The sequence below is a fragment of the Cavia porcellus genome, unplaced genomic scaffold, assembly GCF_034190915.1.
Source record: "Cavia porcellus strain 051 isolate PalLab524CR breed Dunkin Hartley unplaced genomic scaffold, mCavPor4.1 scaffold_15, whole genome shotgun sequence".
NCBI classification, from domain to species: domain Eukaryota; kingdom Metazoa; phylum Chordata; class Mammalia; order Rodentia; family Caviidae; genus Cavia; species Cavia porcellus.
In genome coordinates this window covers 71,362,707-71,384,410 of record NW_026947498.1, presented here as the reverse complement: position 1 = coordinate 71,384,410, position 21,704 = coordinate 71,362,707, and the positions used below count along the sequence as shown (strand labels likewise).

At 43.5% G+C, this 21,704-nt stretch overlaps 1 protein-coding gene across 2 annotated transcripts in view; it reads left to right on the top strand.

Moving 5' to 3' along the window:
* The window catches only part of Heg1 (heart development protein with EGF like domains 1), a 79,184-nt gene that overhangs the window by 8,569 nt on the left and 48,911 nt on the right, over positions 1-21,704 (top strand). For both annotated transcript variants that reach the window (XR_010039461.1, XM_013146267.2), the window contains exons 2-4: positions 12,621-12,914; positions 14,706-15,002; positions 21,094-21,423. Coding sequence is in view for 1 of the 2 variants with exons in the window: in XM_013146267.2 (XP_013001721.2) it covers positions 12,621-12,914; positions 14,706-15,002; positions 21,094-21,423 (921 nt within the window). In the remaining variant the exon portion in view is untranslated. The remainder of the gene's footprint in view (positions 1-12,620; positions 12,915-14,705; positions 15,003-21,093; positions 21,424-21,704) is intronic.

The following is a 21,704-nucleotide window of genomic DNA, read 5'->3' as shown; positions in this document are numbered from 1 at the left end:
GAGTATTTTCCCTCAGACCAGAACCTTTGCGGGGTATCAACATGCACTTCAAAAGTGTTCGAAGGAACTGGCATCCATCACTGGTGTGGCTTTGCAGTCCGACCTCTCCTGGACCCAAAATGGATCCCTTGTCTCTATCTTCTGCATCATTCATTACATTGGGCTTTGAATTTTTGTCTGTTTCCAAAATAATCGAAATCCATTTTCAGGGGATGAAAATTTGCCTTTGTTCATGAAGGTCAAGAGAATATTCTGCAGGCTTAAGAAATCAGCAAATTTTACAAAATGGCTTGGAACAGTCACAGAATCCTTGGAGTAAGTATTGTCCTAATGGGACCTCTTTGAAGAGGATCGTACTTACTCGGGTAGGTGAATTCCTGTGGCTTGTTAGGAATGATTTATGGTGCAGCCAAGCTTTGTGGTAATGGAGTGCTGCTGACAGGAGCCACCGGCAGAGTTAAGACAGAAGGCAGCAGTGGCTCAGGAGCTCTGCTACAGAGCACTTGTGGGCTTAACCCCTTCCTTCTACTTGTTAGCTGTGGGCATGGGACAGCTCCACTGCATCTCCAGATCTCCATTTCCTCACACCTCAATGGGAGAACGGTGTCTGTCCTGCTGCTAACAACACTCTGAGGAAGAGCAAATCCAATCACGGCTGAAAGCACAGCTGTAGACTCAGCAAGTGGTTACTGTGAGCCGGGACACATACTTTCATCTCTGTAGCACTTCTGTATCTGTAAAATAGCAAACATGAACTAGTTCTGTTGCTGTTGTAGTGTTATAATAAGGATGGAATGAATTAATCCACATGGACATGCTCTTTGTAAACGTGCGTGTGACGTTCCTGTTAGTCACTGATGTGTCCTGGGAACAAGCCAGGCATTATTACTCTACATGAGGTGGGGCTTCATGAAGAAAGTAGTCATGGAAGGATGAACAGGAACTTGGAGAGGAGGCGGAGAACATGAACATTTCTAGCAAATCTTAGAGGCCCCTTCCAGTCCATCTCTTTGTCTTTTTGTCGTTCTCTGGCTGCCATTTTTTTTTTTTTTTTTTTGTCTTTTTCCTTTTTATTGGTACCAGGGATGGAACTCACGACTGCCTGCTTGCAAGGCAAGCGCTTATGCCGCTGAGCTAAATCCCCAGCCCCTGGCTGCCATTTTTTAATTCCCTCCTATCTCTTCTCTCCCACCAAGTGGGATGTTCCTCGCAGTCCCACTGCGGCCAACTCAGTGCAGTGACCATTAGTGCAGCACTGTCTGCGAGCCACAGCTGCTTGGAAGAGACGCAGGAACGTGATCAGAGGCTGCGTGTGGGCCTCTGCAGTGCTCCCTAGACCAGGTGGACACCCGTGCTGCAGCATGAGAATCAGAACCCTCTAACAAGATAACACAGGGGCCAGAGAGAGAGCGTTGTCCTTGGGGAAGGCTTTTTGGAGGTGCTACTCTGAGGTGGTTGTGAGAGACAAATCAGATTATGCCAGAAGGCCACGGGGCAGGGAGCAGAAAGTGGCACATTCTAGGTAGGAAAGGCTGTAGGACAGAGGCGGGGAGCAAAGTCAGTGCAGCTCCCCGTTTTCTTTGCGTGAGTGACTGCCAGGATAAGTTTTCTTCCCATCAGCAGTCTAGGTCCATCCCTCCAACTGTCTGCCAGACATTCTCTCACAGGTGTGTATGACGCTTCACTTTAAACGGACGGATAATAATTATAGACAAGCACGCTCCCCTTTCCCCACCACCTGCTGTCTCTTTGCTTTAATCTCCCACTCACCACTCAGATCGGGCCGCCTTTGTCTCTTGCTGCCATCTCTCGTCTGTTCTTACGCATGTATACTGCAGTCATCAGTCTCTTCTTTTCTGCTAAATCCCACCAGTACTGAACTCTGCTGGACAGGTGACCACGTGGGACATCAGGGTGTGCCGTCCCCATTTGTATCACAGAAGTGCAGTGCGGGGCTGGAGCCCACCGGGAGGAAACTCAGCCCTGTCCTTTCTGGGTTTTGCTGTCAGTACCTTTCCTGTTTTTTTGTAGTTCTCTGTCTTAGTTTTGCTCTTTCTTATCGTTCATTCTTGATGCATTCTTCTGTCTTTTAAAAGTTGGATTTTCTTTTGAATCGGCGGAACTGAGTTTGGGTCCAGTTTTACTATTTGCTGTGTAACTTTGGGCAAGTTACTCAATCTTACTAGATCTGAGTTTTCTTATTGGCAATGAGATTACCTTGACAGGAGGTGCCCCTTAATCCTGCCATGAGGATGAGCTGAGACCATTTATGCCAAATGCTGCTGTGGCTGGCACACGCCATGTCGGTTATTATTGCATTGTATTGTAGTATATCCTGTCATGTTGTTATTACCCTGCCTTGACATACCTTTGTGTGTGTGTGTGTGTGTGTGTGTGTGTGTGTGTGTGGTATCGGAGATCGAACCCATGGCCTGACTCACATACTAGGCAAGCACTGAACTATGTCTCCCAGGCATATCTTTTTAAAAAATATATTTCCTACCTTCTTCTTCCTCCTTTTGTAAATTTCTTTCTGTTTATCTTTTCAGCCTTTCTCCTTCCTCTTAACTGTCTATCATATACAACTGATTTTTGTAATATTGCTTATATTTGAATAGAGTATCAGGTATCCCAATCTGCATTAAATATCGCATTGGCAAACTGCTTGTGTCTCTTCAGTGGACTGTCCCCTCCCTGCCCCTCCTCAGAGAGCTCTGGCACCGGGCTCCCCTCCCTTTCCCCTGAGCTCTTTGTACTGAAGTATCATTCCACTGTCCAGTTTTCAACAGTCATAAACGGTTCAGACAAACAGTGTTTCTATAATTTCCTTTCAGTCCTGGGCCACTTCACAGGGTCTGCAGAATAAATTAACTGTAGAACTTACAGTCAGCCACCAGCGCCAGCTCTGTGTAGCTGTTTGAAGCCCGAGCTGGCCCTGTGCAGGCCCTTCCTCCCCTGCCCTCCCCTCCCCTTCCTCCGCCCCTTTCCTTCCCCCTCACCCTCCCCTCACAGCCAGGATGTTTTTCCTTGCCTTTTTATTGTTTCACTAACCTGTCGGGGGCTCCGTTGGTGGGTTGGTGGAGCCCTGCCCTGGCTTCCTCTCCCGGTGTGAGGACACAGGAGCAGGGAGACCCGGCCTGCGCCCCTCACCAGCCAGCCAGGACTGGGGGCTGCGGCCTCGGCTTCTTTCTCGAAGCATTTACTTCGCTGAGGAACCCCCTCTTTGGCCACTGTTGGGTGTTTATTTTTCATAGATAGAGAGGGACAAGGAAAGTAGAGGCAGAAAGTTAGGTGCTCCCTGAAAACAAGGCGTACATCCCTGCCACAGACAGCCTGTGCATTCACTGAACTGAGTGGGACTCTGCTGAGCTTCACCCCAATGGCTTTTTCTTAAGGAGGGGGAACCCAAGAACACCCAAATAATCAGAACAGATTATTTTATTTTTACTTACTTATGGGAGGGGTACTGGCAATCGAATTCAGGGCCTTGCACTTGCCAGGCAGGCACTATGCCACTGAGCTATACCCCCAGCCCTGAGATTATTTTTAAAGCAGAGTTTGCACTCATCCAGGTCCTTCATCTTTTCCTCCATCCTGGGGAGGTCGCATTCCTCCTTAGCATGGAGGCCGCACAGGGCTGGTTCTGTTTCTGTAAGGTTGAGCCCAGATGCAGCCTCAGTGTCCTTTGGCCCCTGCCCAGGGTCACCCCCTTGCCTCAGTCCTGCAGACCTGATTCTCCCCAGAGAGTACAGGCTGCTCTCCTGTGAACAAAAGCCAGCTCCCTCGCAGGGAGGGATGACAATCTGCCTCATAACGGCTACCCTTTTTATCACTAGAGGCTGTTGAAAGGGAAGCTTTTTAAAAATCCGATCATCAGACCTCAAGTCCAAACACTTCACAGTGTGTGTAGTTTTTCTTAGGGCTGCTCCTTTTAGGGTAAGAATGAGGAAGGAAACGAAACTCCCAGAGAGCCCTGGACAGTTTAGATCTAGGGCTGAATCTTTTGTTCACACAAACTCATTTGGCTCCTAAAGGTCCTCCACCCAAAATCATTACATCCGCAGCAGCATTTCAAAACACAGCCTGGGGTGGCTCAGCCGAGTAGGCGGCTGCTTTTCTGGGGAGGTTACAACCACTTTCTCCCTGTGCCCCAAGGTTCTGCCTGTCCCAGAATATCCCAGTGCCGGCCATCGGCCTGAATTCCAGTCACTTCCAGGTTGCTGGGGAAGGCTGCGAGGCTTCTGCCTGAGAAAGGCCCTGCTGTCTGGAGGCGGCCCTGGAGGAAGCATGGGCTTGCACTCTCCGCCTGTGCCTTGCAAACTGTGCCTCACAACGGGCTTTGCCTTTCTGGGCCACTTCTCACACTCAGAGGCTTCAGAGGGAATGATTTTCTTGCTTCAGCTACCTGGAAGCAATCAGTTCCTTGAGGCAAATTCCATATCTAACTCATCTTTGCACACACACAGTGTGATTAAAAAATACAGTGGATATTTAAACTTTAAAAGATTTATTGCAGTAAGAGACAGGTTGCTTTTGATTCTGCTGGAAGCTTCCCCTCCAGGCCGACACTTACCCCATCATTTTTGACACTTTCTGAAGTAGTTCTGGAAGTCTTCTTTTGTTACTGTCTTTAGTTGTGCTATTATAGCTGCCTCAGTGTTCTGTATCCAGATAGTTTCACAGTCATTTTGACTTTAAGGGAGAACCAGAAGCTGAATGGGAGTGCAAGCCTGCCTTTCTGTTGGATGGTACTCATGAAGTCATTCATGAAAAAGAGCTTCCAGAATTGTCCAAGAAGTGGCAGGAAAGCAGGGATAAGTGTCCAGGGGGATGAAGAGGATGTCTTTTTCTGTAATAACACTACTCATACATCATGGCAAATAGCACATAACATTACCTTTACCATCTGAACCATCTTTAAACGTACAACGCTGCAGTCTTGAGTATAATCACAGTGTTACAGCCATCACCACCATCCATTTCTAGAAATTTATCATCCTCTATACAAACTCTTTAAAGTAGGAAGTCCCCATTCCTCCCTGCCTCTAACCTCTGGAATCACTGTCCTGTTTTCTGTCTCTGATGTTGTACTTCATATAAGTGGAATCTTATAATAATACTAGTATTCTATACTAGTATCATACTTCTGTATCAAGCTTATTTCACTTACATCTTCAGTGTTTGCCCCGTGCTGTACCCTGTGTTAGAATTTCGCTTATTTTTAAGGGTATATGATCAAGTTGTATGTAAATATGTCTGTTATCTGTTCATCTGCTTGAAAGTTTGCCTTCATCTTTTGGCTGTGGTAAATAATGCTGCTGTGTATTTGGATATATCAATATGGGTTTGGGCCTTTGCTTTCACTTTCTTTGAAACTCAGAAGTGAAATTCGGACTCGTGTGTTTAAGGTGAGGTACTGCCATGCCGTTCCTGTGATGACTGTACCATTTTACATTCTTACCAGCAGTGTGTGAAGTTTCCAGCTTCTCCACTTCACCATCAGCCCTTGCTGTTCTCCCTTTTTCTTTTTTGACAATAGCATCCTAATGGATGTCAAGGAAAATATTTTTTGAATTCCCACATGCTACTTACAGGCTGTATGGTGGATTTGGAACTGTTATTTATCCTGTTAGCGTCAGTCCTGTCATCTCAGGGTCAGACTGGTTGGTTGCTATAGGTTCTAAAGGTGGTGTCACCCTTGGAGAGGGTAAGGGGGATCTGGAGCAGTCCAGCCAGCTTTGGCAAGAATGAACGGCACAGAGCAGCTGGCTGGTGAAGGGCCCCACACAACCGGGAGTATTTTAGGAAGAGCTGGCTGCGCTCCATCCTCACTGGCTTCCATCTGAGTGTGGTTACTTGAAAAAGGCACCAAAAACCCAAGAGCTGAGTTCTAGTTCTGCTTTGCCACCTGTTTCTGGATTGATGTGATCAGGCTGAGCCTGTCTTGTCTTCTGAAAGAGGGCAAACATTACCTTCTGCTTCGTCCTCAGAATGTCAGGATCTAAAAAGATAATGAGGTCCCCTTAAATATCCTGTAAAAGAATGATTTATGGATTAGAAAAAGTATGAAATTTCTTAGTTGGGTCTCTGAGAATAGCGACACAACTTTATTCTCCTGGAAGCACCTGTGAGGAGTGTTCTGCTTCTCTTCAGTCTACAGCCAGCCATCATCCTGAAAGGCAACCAAAACGGGAGGCACTAAAAAGTCTGTCCTTACTTTTTAAAGGCTTTTTCTCCATTCTCTGGATGAACAATTACATTTTTGGAAAATCTCTAAAAGTTGCAGCGAAATCCACTCTCATAGGTGTAAGGATCTACCGCTGGAATACACAACGGTGCAGGACAAAGCGCCAAGCCCAGGGTCCTAAGGAGGCTCCTGAAGCTCAGGGTCCTAGGAAAGCTCCAAAGGACGCAGGAACAGGACTTGCACGGCTGGGGAATCCACGCTGTATTGGTCCAGAACCTTTTCTTATAAACTTTAACCCTGGCAATGTGTGACGTCCCATTACCTGCCAAGCAACCATGTGAAGGCTGAGGCCTTCCCTGCCTCGGCCATGGCCTTTCTGCAGGCCGGTGTCCGTGGCCGCCTCTGCAGCCTGTCGGCTTCAGCTTCCTCTTTGCTAGCCCCTGCTTTACTTTGACTCTGTCTTTCTGCCTCCCCCTGGATTGAGGCTTTTCCTTGAATCAGACCTTGGCCCTCAGTGTTCCCCTCATGCCATCTCCTGTCCTCACTAACCCTAAATCTTTAATTTGCCTGTTGGATATTTTCACCCTGCACTTCACAGTTTGTAAACAGATTTCTCCGTGCTTGCTCTCCGTGCTAGCTCTCCTCTCCTTTATAATCATTCTTTTCAGTATGCATAAAAATCATCTCTGCATTAGAAGCTCATTTAGAAGTCCTCCTGCTCAGTCTTCCGGTTAATAACGTGCAGCTGTTGCCAAGCCAAATCTGTCTGATTCCCAAGCCCATGTGATAGGCACCATTGCGTGCCACTGAGGGAGAGACATGGTCTATGAAGTGGTGTGGAAGGAGGAGGTCTGACGGCCAGCAGGACTCTTTGGCTCTGTTCTGTTGGTTGGCACCCAGGCACTGCATGACATGTGACGATGAAATGAGACCCAGGTTCAGACCGTGTCTGTGCTGCTGGTGAGGCTGTGACCTGGAACGATCACTTAATTTTCTCCACCTCGGTTTCCTCATGCACTGTGTAAGGATAGTAATACCCACTTGACAGAGCTGTCATGACCATTAGATAATACACGGGAAAACATTTAACACATGGTAAGCATTAAATAGATGTTTGTGAAATCCAAACTCAGATGAATGGACATGAATGTAAAGGCCTGGTTCTTTAACTGTGTGCCCCAGAAACGCCAGTGTGTAGCTGGCAGCCCTTGACATTTGGCTGTCTGCAACACTTGTGGTGAGGGATGGGGTGGAGTGGCCCTCAGGGAGGAACTCGCCCTTTTCGGTGACGTGGAACACTTGCTGGGCACTCCACCTCCACTGCTGAGAAACAGTGCAAGCTGAAAACCCCCAAATCACTAGGGGGTGGCCGGCAGCTGACTCTGTAGCAGCTGCTAATTAGGAAATCCTATTCCTGACCGTGTTAGCATCCCTGCTGATGCTGGTCTGGTTTACAAACAGATGTTGTGGAACATTAAGATGCTACAGAAAGGGAAGTTGTCAACTTGAAGGGGAAAAACCAGGCAAAGAAATGGAACTCTCTTGTTAATTTCCATTCATACATTCCTACAAGTTAAGGCCTGACATAGAAGGCTGAGTGCAGAGGGAAAGATGGTTTTCAGCTCAAAAGAAACCTGAGAAGGGGGACCTCCCAGTTCTTGTACCTGGCTGCATGGTGGGCCCAGGTGCTGTGGTCTGTCGTTGGGGTTTGAATCTTTGACCACCTGGGGAACTGGCCTGGGGGTGGGTTTTGTCCTTAGCCTTCAGGATATAATTCCTCCCAGAGGACTCCCTGAGAATATTTAGTGGGACACAGCCTCTTCCTAATTGGCCTAAGATCTACAGCTTGAGGCATTCCTTCTCCGTTCCGTGTCTCCAGGACCATCTTTCTTTTCCCCCCACCAGAGTAAAAGCCAGCTCCCTGATCACTGTCCCAGCTCCTGGGAGGCCTTTGTGGGGTCCTGTCCATTTTACTCTGAATTACTGTCCTGCTCAGAGTTCACGCGGGTCCTGAGGAAGCCATGGCACAACAAGAGTCACCCACAGTAGACCTAAATACTTGGCTGGAGAGGCCCAGTCCTTTGATTTTCATACATATTTTAGTGTTAGAGCCATCGTTCTTCCTGAGATGGAACATGGGATAGTGTCAGTCACTTAGATGTAACAGGATTTTGGGTGGCACTGGGAGTGGGCTGGGTGCTGCCTGGTGCAGCCTATATGGTCTAATCCCTTCTCTAAGGAAGATTTCATAGGCAATAAACCAATCCAGAGGACACCAAGCATTAACTATGGGGCTGTGAGATACTTTTCTTTTGGAATCCTGGCCAGTGATGTGCTGGAAGTGGCCCAATCCCATCCTGTATCCCGGAAGTTCTCATATGTCCAAGGGCGGGTGTCATGCAGCAGAACTCAGCAAGGCATAGCTGCTACACCAGGTGGCCAGCCTCAGTCCTCTAAGCAAAGTGGACTCCTCAATAAAAGTCAGCTCTGCGGCCAGCTCCAGTCAGTTGCCCGGAGAAGGATTGGGAGACTGAGCCATGACTGTTCGCAGTCAGTCAGGCCTGCCAAGGAAGGTTGTCACCAAGTCTGTTTGTAAAAAGCTGACAACCAAAATCTGTTTTGTAGCTGTGGCATATGTAGTGCTGTGTACCAGGTACTATTCTAAACTCTCACGTCTTCACAAACAGCCCAGCAGGTGCCTACTGTTACTGGCCCTGCTTACAGATGGAACTCCAGGGTACAGAAAAATTATGTTTCTCACCCAGGAAAGAGGACATGTAAGTGGCGTCACCAGAAGTGTAACCCAGACAGTCTGCCTTTTGTGCATTATCCTCTGCCCTTTTTTAAAGATCTGAATTTCCACATCCACACATGAGATTAGAAGCAAAAAACAGATTCACAAGGTACAAGTAAAACCAGCAAGTTGTTACATCATCTCCTTTATTCCTGAGGGAAGAAAGGGACAGATCTCCAGGTAAAGAGGGCTTCTAAGCTTAATACAGTAGTTTTCACCAGTCCACCAACCTGTGGTATCCCCTGTCTAAGAAGAGGGCAGAGTTTCACCACAGGCCAGCAAGTCTCAGGTCAGCAGGCCCAGCAGTGGCACCAGTGGCCAACTGTGTCTCCCAGCTGCTCTGCAGAGCTGGTTATTGGCCACCTCTCTTTGACCAAGCCACCAGTTAGTTATGGCCACCGTACATAATAATAGAGGTTAAGCATCTGGGGGCCAAGTGACCAGCACACAACTAAACGCATCAGTCCTTCATCTGTGTAGGCTGAAGCCACTCACATGCTCATGTTTCGGAAATGTCACAGAGTTCAACATTCCTACATCATTATTTGCAATTTCCAAGAACACTGTCTATTTAAGGTCTTCACACTTCACCTACTTAAGAGGACACAATTTGGGGACCAATGAAAGGCCGTTACAAAGTAACTTCTAGAGATAGCAACCATTTCTGTTCTCTTTCCTAGGAGTCGCATGTGTGTGTATGCACGTGAGCATGCACACAGGTATTTAAAAATATGAGATCATATGGTATATACCATTTTGTGAATTACTTCTGCACTTATTATAGGATGAATGTAATACATAACTGAAACTGTTTCAATAATATTTTTGGTCAGCCCTTTGAAATTTTGTTGTTTCATAATTAATCAGCACCCTGATGCAGAAGTTTAGGTTGTATCCAATTTTCATTATTATAAACGTGGCTTTGATAAACTTCCTTGTATTTAATACTTTATGCACTTTTTAAATAACTACCTAAGAATGAATTTGCAGAAATGAAGTTATTAGATCAAAATGTATGCCTATTTTTAAGAGTTGTATAGTAATTACTAAATTTTTCCTCACAAAGTCTGGACCAATTATTGTACATGCTTATCAACATTGTATGAAAGTTTCCATTTTTGGTATCTGCAGTGATATATTACTTTTAAATATTTACCAAGTTGATAGACAAATAAATACAAATAAAGTCCTAGTTTGAATTTGTATTTCTTTGCTTATAAATAATATGTTCGTGTGTTTATTCTCCACTTATATATTTTACCAGGTAAACTGCACACTCATATTATCTGTGAGATACAGATGTTAGAAATGTAAGAAGCTGTCATATATTAAGGGTGCTAAACTTCTATCAGGCACTATAGATATTTACTATGGTGTGCTATTCAACTTTAAAGCATTTAGTTTTTATTTTTATCAAAGCCACATGAAGATCAAGTAGATTTTACAAGGCTGTTATGAAAACCCTAAGCCCTCCACGATTTCTGTTTCCCAAACTCAACCATTTTCACGTCTTTTAATTGATTTATTTAGTATTGTTGATGGTATCTGTAAATAACATGTTTATATTGCTATGTATTGATTTTATGGTTTTGAGTGGTATTAATTGTGCACTATGGAAATTTTATGTCATTCTAAACTCTGTCAGTGTGATACGTTCTTATTGCAGAATAAGAAGTCTGTCTTATTCTTTAGGGTCAGCTTGAGTACCTTAAACACATTGTTTGCACAATTCCAAGTTATCCTGGTTGTCCTACACCTGCACTGTTCTGATCATCTCCCTGCAGACTATCTTGTTTTATTAATCTCACTAATGAGAAATCATTGTTCATAACTTCAATATTCATGAATCTCTGCACATAATTTATGTGAATATTTGACACTTTGTTTGCTCATTAGATCTTCTTGCATCTGATACCTGTCATCTGGGATTGTCTTTCTTGTTGAAATCAATCCTTTATAATTTCCCTTAGTGGAAGTGGCTGTCTGATAAGCTCCGTTTTGATTGAAAACATTTTTACTTGACAATCTTGAGATATTCTGAAAGAGTTTTGCTGAGAATACAATTCTAATTTTTTTGGCTGGGTCTCACTCGTCTTAAAGCTATAGCAGAACTAAGTTGATAACCTTCCCTTTGCTCGTGGCCTGCCAGCTTAGGGAAATGGATCTGAGTCCCTTCTACCACTCACAGTCACTTTGTTCTGGCTTCGACAATAGTTTTTCTCCTTGAGCCCAGATAACAAGGGAGAAAGCATCCTCGTGTCCTTTTATCTCCTCTGGGGAGGCCCTCTTGGAGCTCAGACAGGAAGAGCAAAGGAGCATGCTCTGTGGGTCAGGGCTGCCCATAAGCTGTAGGCCTCAAGTTCCACCTACAGACTCTGTGGCTGCCCTGAAAACGGTCTCCTGTACCTCATTTCTGTATGAGTGCTGATCGTGTCTGGCTAGGTCTGGCTCCAGAGAAACCCAGACAGAGACCTGGGCAACTTCCCTGCGCCTCTAGGAAGCCTCTGCTAATTATCACCAGCAAGAAACAGAATCAGAGACAGAAATTCAGTAATTCTCCAGGGGTTGGGGAGGAAATAATTCCCTTAGGAAAGTTTACCAGAAGTTTTTTATAGTCACCACCTACCCCATCCCACATAGTGAGCCAGTGCTTCTGGTCCCACTGATCTGGAACCACAGTCTTTAAGAAAGTGAGCCAGCCACCTGGTTATTGCACTTTTGAGATGTGGCTTGTAAAATATTCACTGAATTTTAAAGGTTTAATACCAAAAAGAAGAACATAATAAGTGGGTAATTTTTATATCAGGTATATATTTAAATGATATTAGATAGATTGAATGGAATACAATATTAAGCACTTACCAATCCAATTATTTAAATCTAGGATGACCAAAAATTGCATTTTTTCATTAATTTTTATATCGGAATATAAAAACAATTTTACCAAATTTATTCAAAACAAGAATTAAGCTGTTGGCAGAGCATGATGGTGCACACCTGTAGCGCTGAGAAAGCTGAGGCAGGAGGACTGCTGCTGCATTTGAGGCCAACCTGGGTCACCAGGTGAAACCAGCCTTAACTTCATAGTGAAACTTTGTCTCAAAAAGACCAAAAACAAACAAAAAAAAGCGATTCAACTGGTTGAAATGAGACCTGCCCAAGTAACACTCAGGATAGTCAGTACTTAAACATGCTGCCAAGTGTGTTAATAGTAAGGCATTAAAATTAATTTCACCTCATTTTAAAAATATGGCTGCAAGGGTTACTTATGCATTGTATTTGTTGCTTGCTTTATCTTTTTGACAGCATTAATCTAAAAGATAATGTATTCCGTGTGTGCACACATGTGCAGGTGTGTTTGTATTTACATACATGTGATAACTATACAAATTGCAGTTCTGCCTGCTTGCAGCCTCTCCTTGTCAGGTAATTTGTCACACATCATTCATCCCCATAGAGGTTTTACTGTGGTGCCCACAGCTCCTGACCCTAAGCAAATAGGAAAAACAAAAAATGGAATTTCTAGGGAGCAGTGTAGTTAGCAATAACTTCATTGATCTGGCCATGCTGTCTTTCCAGAAGCTTTATTTTGCTTTCCAGAAACCAGCTAGTTCTCACTGGTGTGTTTTCTTGTTTCAGCTGCTGTAAGGAACCACTGGCCAGAAAATAGTACCGAGCCCCACACAGACAACATCGCCTTTGATCAGAATCCAGAGGACTTTCAAACAGTGGGTTCAAAAGAGGGTACTTCGATTCAGACCTCCAAAATGAGCCACACTTCTTCGGAAGCTCCAGAAGACGTTACTCTCCTAATTGAAAAAGCAAGTGCTGAAGGGAGGAAGGAGCCTTCCAGGAGAACAGATTCCACTCTTTCCCCTACCGAGCACTCACCTGAGAGCGCGAGAGTGCTGACTTCCCAGGGCAGCATCTTCTGTGAGTTTTTGATGATGCTTACTTTACTCAAGTTGAACCAGTCTTGGAAAACATTTCTGCCTCACTCTTCCCTAACTGTGCCCATCCAGTGGTCCTGGGCTGGGGTTGATCAGATTTGCGATTTAAGCCCAATCTGTGAGATGCTCATAAGGACAGATGAGAAAAGGGTGCAGATTTGTCAAGCAGCCTGGTCTGTCCCATGGCACCTACATGCCATAGACCGTTTGAATCCAAAATTCGTCCCTCCCTCAGGGATCCTTCCATGGACTCCAATCTCAGAAGCACGGGCCTCGTAGGATGCACGCATGGGAAAGACGGCCAGGCTGTCTTTTGTTTATGTTGCTTGTGTTAATGTGGTTTTGTGTTGACGTGCTCCACATAGTTGTTCTTGCTCTAGATTACCCAGCTTTGAAGTTTGCTATTTTTAACAAAGGATTTTAAGAAGGAGCTGGGCATAATGGTGAGACTTAACTGAGAAAGGTACTAGCAGTTAATAGGTACTCACTACATACCAAGATATGTTTTCTCAATCCTTACACAAAGTCAGTTCTCTTACCTCATTTTAGGAATTTCAATACTGAAGTACAGAGAAGTTATCCCAACACGTGAAGGTCAAAGAATGCACATGTTTCAGGACTAGGATGTGAGCCTAAATCTGAATACTTCAAGAGGGAGGGGTGGCTGAGGAGTGAGATGCCCAGTGCGAATGAAGGCAAAGGAGAAGCAGTTTTGGCCTCTGCAGGGTGGCAGGCCCAGCATCCTCCGGGGGGGGGGGGATGAGTGTAAGTTGTACACAGAGCAGAGAGTAGGACACTGGTGTGCATACGTAGGGACAATCACAGTCATTTTGCAGACCAGACACATTGTACTTGGTGTGGTGGAATAAGTCGCTGAAGGGCTTTGCACAGTGGAGTGATACTGTTAAAGGAAACATGAGGAGAAATCATGAGTCAGGCAGACCCAGGATGTCTGATGGGAGTTGGAGAACTCCCATCAGCAGCAGGATGGGGAACCTGCACTGAGGGAACCACCTAGGGAGACACAAGTCTAGATACTGACCTGTCGGCCACAGGGTGCAAGGAAGGGGGTTTCACAAAGACTCCCAACAAAGGAAAGTTTGTGAGGGCCTCAAGGTAGGGGAAGAAAGTGTCAAAAGTGATTCCATGTGTCACTCCCTAGCGACAGGAAGTCTGACTGGGGGCACTAAAATCTATTTAAAAAAATTTATGAAAGTATTTTGTGTCCCAATTATGAATGTTAACATGACACTGCCTGGTTTTTTTGTTTTTGTTTTTGTTTTTTGCTTTGTTTCGTTTTGCTTTTTTTGGTCATTCACATATTGGAAATTCTGTTTATGGTAAATTCCAGTAAGTTCTGGAACCATCTTTGTGGAATATGGGAGGTGATGAGTTATGATAGCACCGATCTCTTAAGTCCGTACTGTCTGATATTTGGCTTCAGTCTGCCCCCCTGCTGATAATTTTGTTCCCAAAACAAAATCTTCTTATGAGTTCAACAAATAATCTTTGGGGCTCAGTGGTACAGTGCCTGCCTGGCAAGTGCAAGGTCCTAAGTTTGATTTCTGGTACAAAAAAAAAAAAAAAAAAGATAGAAAGAATCTCTTTCTTGGTTTTGGTTTATAGACTTTTTTTAGGAGTTCATTTTCCAGAGAGCAACTCCTGTTTTCCTTTTATATCTGTATATTTTATGTAAATAAGAACCCACTAAACGATTATTCAGACATTCAGAAGTCTGCCGGCGGTATTTTAATTGTTGTTTTCACTTGTTCAGCCTTAGAAAGTCTTCACTTGCCATCCAGCAGTTCTGAGTCAGAAGGAAGAACTGCCTCTCCTCACGTGGAGAGCAGAACAGTCCCGGGCGTCCTGCAGCGGGCGGAGGATCCCCCAGGAGCAGTGACGGTGCACACTCAGGTGTCGGGCACTTCAGCTCTGAGTCAGACCCCACTTCCAGCTTTGGAGCCAGGAGAACCAGCCATGCTCTCTGTGAGAAGAGATTCCTCAGGACCACAGCTCTCTTCGTTTCATTTCTCCAGGACACCAGTTTATCCTTCTTCAGATTATTCTTCGTGTGAGTAATCCTGTCCCAGCTTAGCCCTCCAAAGTCGCTCAGAACAGCCACAAGTAGGTGTGTGTAGATAACTAATTAAATACCTGTAAAAGGGCCTAAAGACAACCAAAAATGCCATGCCTCTGTTGCCAAGTATTTGGACTAGAAGTACAACCTGCACAGTTTATCTCAGAATTGAAGTATCTGTTTAAAATGTTTTCTTTAACCATATAAGGAAGAAGGTAATAGTTGGCCTACCTCCCCCTCTCCTCTCCTTTCTTTATCTACTAACATATGAGGACTAAGTGTAAAATGGTGCGTATTCTTACAGAAGAGGCCACAGGTTAGGGTGCATCTTAGTTACTTTCTAGTTGCTGAGACACCATGCCCAACACCCACAAGTTACAGGAGGACAAGTTTATTTAGTTCACAGTTTGTAGAGATTGCAGTCCATAGTTGGCTGGCTCCAAGGCAGGATGGCACTACAGAGAGGACGGGCAGAAGACAAATAGTGACGGGCCAGGCAGAGAGCAGCACAACTTCCTCCTCCTTTCCCTTTTGATTTCATCCAGGCTACAAGCCTTTTGGTTAGTCTTCCCCTGCAGTAAATCCATCACCCACACTCAGAACTATGCCGAACCTATCAGAGAACCAATTCAGTACCACACCCCTATGATCCAGTCATGTCCAAAGCCCTATCTGTGAGCATATGAAGCTTTGGGGTGATGTCTAAATATAAACCGTAACAAAGTGCTTTTGTGAAATGGTGAGCCATGTATCACTTATTTCTTAATTCTTGCAAAAACACTTTTTTCCATGGCAAAGAAAAGTGGAGATGTTTGCAATTCATGATGTCAGTCACTGGCTGTGGAGTGCTCTACCCTCTCTGCTGTTGCTCTCTCCACTTACCAGTTAAGTCCTAACTCAGAGGTTCCCTTTCCATGGGCCTTTCTTCATGCCCCTGTGTGGAGGACCACAACTCTCCTTCAACAAAGAGCCTTTGTTCCAATGAGCCTTCATCCTGCTGGCTCCCCATAACTAAATATGTCTTAGTGTCTTTATTCTCACTGTTGCACTGAAAGTGGTAGATTGGAATTATCTTGATAGAATTCCGGTAACTTTTCCATGAGACAGCAAATACAAACTTCCCAGAACACACAAGGTCCGGGAAAGGCTCTCTGTTCGCTGGTCTTCTGTGCTAAACATCTTGTAGTACAAAGTCACTCATCGGATTTGAGTGCATACCTGCCTGGAGACTGTACTCCTCCTGACACATTAGCTGGGTCTGTTACTTATTCTAGTCCCCACTGCCTCCACACAAGGCAGTCCATAAGAAATGGGAATCAGCACAGGGCACATGCTGTCAAAAAGAATGCTGGAAACCGCCCCTCCTCGGTGTTGTTCAGTCTCTGCTGCTCCTTCATCTGGGCCGTAGGGCACAGGACAGAGGGTTGGACGCATTCTTGGGAAACTGAAGTTGGGTTGCTTCAGAAATTACCATTTCAAACTTCTTGTAGGTCAGAAGTTTTCAGAAATACTTTGCAAGAGTAGGAGTTTAGGATTATGTCATCAAAGCAAAAACTGAATTGTAATGCCTAATTAAAGCAGCCAGCTCCTCTTCCATACACGTGATATACAGCTTCCTGCTGACTGAGTATGGATATAATTTATGATTCATGTTTTTAACGGACTGTCTTTTAAGATTATTCATAAACACTGGTTGGACTGGATAAAGCCTATGATCCTTTGTAGCTGCAAAGTTTTGGTGGTTCATTGATTTAACAACCAAATTTACTAAACGGTGGAAAGGAAGCATTTTCTAGGAAATTGTACTTTTATTTTGGTCAGGGTCACTTAAATATTTATAATTTAGATTGATATATTTGAAAATCAGCCCATATTTTTAACTTGACTGAACTTATCTCTATTCACCTATAATTTTTCCAAAATAACAACGAAACTTGACCTTTCAATTCTTTGAGTAAATGTCCTTCTAGCACCTTATGGTTCTAACTTTTGGAGAGTTCTACTCTTTCATATTCTTGTAGTCTTTTACTGAGACTTTCACTTCCTTAATGAACTATGTGTTCTGTTTTATGTAAAGTCTGATCATCTTCTTAGATGCTGAAGAGGGCTTTGGGGTGGACATATGCATAAAAACCTGAAGCCAGAGAAAAAAACAAAGTTTAGATTTATTTTTAAAGCTTGTCTAGCACCTGCCTGCCAAAAGCAGGTGTGCATACCTCCTGGCTCCCTGAATGGAAATCTTGAGAGTTTACTCTCCCCTTCTAACTGTATAATAAAGAAGCTGCAAGTAGCTGGGCAGCCTGCAGGACCTGCCAAGACTGACCTGGAGTTGGCCTGGCCTGACCGGCCAGCTCTACAAAATAACAGGCAAAGGAATGTGACAGAGGCCTGTGCCTCTCCATCCTCTAGTAAAGAGCCCAGCACTCAGACTCATCAGATTAGTGACGCTCCTCCGTAGGCGGGCACAAGGATGATGAGCTCGGAGCCTGGCACGGTGCGGATGGTGCTCCTCGCTGCAGATAGCAAGGGCTGAGCCCTGATGATCTGAAAGAACCCTGCTAGCTTCAGCATGTGGTGTCCACACACAGCCTTTGTAGTATGGGCTTCCTTCTCTGCCTTCCTCTGCACGGAAACACATGTGCAGCACCTCTTCTGAGGCTGAGACGCCCAGGAGTTATTTGCTCCTGAAAATAAATTGCATGTTTTACAGTGTTAAGGCTGGCTTAGGACTAGGAAGCAGAATTAGATGATTTAAAAGATCCTGGAAGCCATTTGAAATCGCCCTCCAGTTGCCTTGCATTTATTGCTGCTTTATATCTTTCTATACTTTGCTTATTTCCTGCAATGATCATGTACTATTTGATCACTGGGGGAAAAGTAAACAGAGTAATGGGGTGGAGGAGCTGTTTTCAAGGCGGAAAGAGACGTGTGTGTTGAATTGTATGAGGTGGCTACAATTGAGCACTAAATTTAGTATAAGCTTCCTGAAAGCCAGGCACAAAGGGAAGCTGGGTGGGGTGAGCGATTGCTCAGATAAAGCATACAATTTAATCCATAGCTATAAATGTTTTGGGACCAGTAAATTCTAAAAAGGAATTATTTATATAAGGAATGTTGAGGATCCTAATGGAAAATGCTTTCAATTACGATTTTGTGGAATTATGCTGGTGTTCTTTAAAAGATGATATTTTCTATAGATTTTCAGTAGGAGCTGAGGGTGTAATAATATACCTGAACTTATAAAAGTATTTCTGTGGATAGCAGAGCTAATGTGGTCCAGGTAAATTGCTTTGCGGTGATTTCACTTTGAAAAGGGAGAGGGCAAAAATAACTCAGAGCATTTTAGATTTAGTTCATCTTTCTCAAATATCAGCTGCTTCAGCTATACTTTGGGTAAGTTTAGATAGTAGTCAAATCAAGGTTAAGCACTGATGCATGCCTGAGGCTCTAAGAGTTTGCATTGTGATTGGAGAGTGATACACATAGTTTTTTACATACTTTCACCAAAATTATGCATTCTTTCCATCTTTAGTTACAAAGAATAGGAACTTGGCTTGTGTCTGCTCTCAGTGGATTTTTTAATGGCTGCTTCAGAGGGTTCAGTGAGCAAGGAAGGGCAATTATTAAATAATAATGTTCATCACTTGCTTTAAAATGGGTAAATTTCTCCTATTTAAGCAATTGCTCATTTAGTAACATTAGTAGTGATTGTAGATTAGTTTGACCAAGTGTTCTCTCTTTTTATTATGAGGCACTAACTCCTCAGCAGTATTCATATACTATTTTCTTTCTTTACTATGAACTAATACATGCATTAGTGGATTAAATGCAACTAATACATCGCTTAGTATATCATAATTGGCCAAGTAATGATTGCTTTTTATGATGATGTAGGTCAGAGAAAACATAGCCATTTTCCTTTTGTGATTTAGCATTTGTGACTTTTGTGGTTTATTTTTTGGCCACTTGTCAAAACCACCAAAACGGACATGCTGAGGCTGAATCCTGCATAATCACCACTGTGTTTTGGGGGAACATTACATGTACAAAATAATGCAGTTTATGAAGAATAAAACTGTTTTTAAAGTAGTTTGAAGCGAGGCTGTCAAACTACTAACACTCTGGAATACTGAGATGGGAGGATTGCAGGGTTCAGCCCAGTCTGGACAAATCAGTGAGACTGTGTTTCAAAATAAATAAAAAGGGCTGGAGATGTAGCTAAGTGCAGAGACTTGGAGTTCAATTCCCCATGCCAGTTGGAAGCATATCGATGCTTTTCTTTTTTATACTAAAGTGCTTTTTGTTTACCTTTTATTTTCAAGTAGGTAGGGTTGGGTTTGGGTTAGCGGTGATTATTTTTATGTCTGAGTCTTTTTATTCCTTTATTTCAGTTACTATGTTTATAGATTCCATGCGTCGTCATTTTATCATTAGGGCAGCAACTAGAACTGAAGGCTGTGTTTTAGAGATAGCGGAGGCTGTGGGTTTTTCTCTTGTTGTTGTTGTTGTCTTTCGTTGGTACTAGGGACAGAATCCAGATCCTTACATATATATAGCTGTGAGCTATGTATCCAGACCCATTTTAAAGTTTTTATTTGAGATGAAGTCTAGCTAAGTTATTCACTTGCCCAGGCTGGACCTGAACTCAATGTCCTTCTGCCTCAGCCTCTCAGAATGCTGGGATTATGGTGAGTGAGCGCACCATTCCTGGCTAGGGACTATGATTCTATATGAGAGTAGGAGGAACCTTGTGTCTCCTGTGTTTCTTTCTCTCCAACTAGATCTAACATTTATTTGTGCTTTTGGTCACAACTGCAATGAGATTTCTTTTTAAGGAACTATTTATAATGACAACTTCCTTTTCTCTTTTCTGTGTCATAATTCACAGCTCAAAGCCTTTCATTGAATCAATTTAGCATACTTTTATAGTTACTTAGCTTTTTAAAAAGGCACTCACTTCTTGCCTGCCATGTTGCTTCCTGCTCATCACACTTTCCTGCTCTTTATTATTTTTGGAATAAGGATTTCTTTTTCAGTGCTGGGTACTGAATGCAGGGCCTTACATGTGCTAAGCAAATCCTTGAAATTAGCATTTTAATGTATCCTTTTGGAGGTTGGCTCTCAGGATACCCTTTGGAAAGGTCTGTGTAAAAGGAAGCCACCTGTGGAAGCTGACTATATACACATTATTACGAATTACATATAATTCAATTCATGAGGGCTTTTTTTTTTACAATTACCCAAAGACTGCTATCCATTGATGGGGGGAAAAAACTGTTCCTAGTATGGAGTTCGTGATGTCCTAGGGGACTCCTTGGTAGTATGTTGGTGAGAACTGACCCCTAAAATGTAATGAGACTCAGTAATTCTAATAATGAAGCCTGTCTACATTTGGGTAGATGTGAACAAATGGCTTGTAGGGTGATAAGAAGTACCTCCTGCTGATTAGTTCTGTTACTTAATGCAGTTTGGTTAATAGTCTTCCAAAACATAAGATTTATGGTAGCCATGCATTGGAGAATAATAAAGAGCCCTTGATGGTGACAAGACTGGGAAGTTTTGTCCTAGGCCAACAAGGGTCCGATGTTCTGCAGAATCCTAGGCCTTCGCAGTGCTGACCAGGGATTGGAGTCCCTATAGTGGCCTGACTTTCATGGACTGGACTTTAATTTATAATAGCATGAACAAAAGAGTTACATAGCTAAAATAAAACAACTCATGCCTTATCACAATGGCCTATTCTGCTTAAGATATAATAGAGAATCGAGCAGAAAAGGTTTTAATCTCCCTCTATAAAAGCCAAAGTAAACAGTACATTTGTCATGCTTTCTCCTGTACTCCTTTTAGCTTATCCACAAAGTCTTCCCTTATGCTGATGAGGGACTTGCTGCTGTGCCACTCAGCTCTGTGAGAGTTAGACTAGCAAGGCGAGTAAAAGTTCCCTGGCTACACATGCGTGTGTAAAGATACACAAATGTTTAAGCTCCATGTTTAAATGTATACACTAAAATGTTTTCAATATTGTTCATATCTTGATTTTCTTAACCCATTGAGTACTTCTGAAGTACATTTTCTTCTGTTTTAGCTCCTGGAAGTATAAAGGAACTTACCTCCAGTATTTTCCAAAACCCATCAGTCAGCCAGACCAAGAGTATGCACGTTTCCACTACATTCACAAATGGTGCCCAAAGGGAGCTTCAGCTTTTGACTGTTAGTCAGGGACCTATAAACAAGACAGTGGGTTTTCCTGAGGACTCCAAAATCACCACAACTTCAGCCGCAGTCCACTCTTCACCCTCCACAGGAGAACTGCGAAGAAATGGCACAAGCAAGAATCCAGCAGATGAATTAATTGAGCAATCCACAGAAAATGAATTTGATCTTACATCTTTACATAAGCAAAATGATTCCCCAAGTAAGTATTCTGTCTTCACTTGATCTGTTAGGGCATTTTTAAATAGTTGAATTTTCTTAAGAGCCTTCAAAAAGACATTTGGAATCTTCAGAGAAGTTAGCTCTCTGATGATAACACCTCCTTTATTTGATAAGTCACATTATCACATTGATTTTCATCCTTGTGAAACAGTGAAGTTAACTGAAGAGGTGTGATCCCTCCTGCTTTGTGAGGAAATGAAAGCTCAGAGGGTTTAAATAATTCAGGAATGTTCTTTTCACTTTACAAAGTTATCTTCAAAG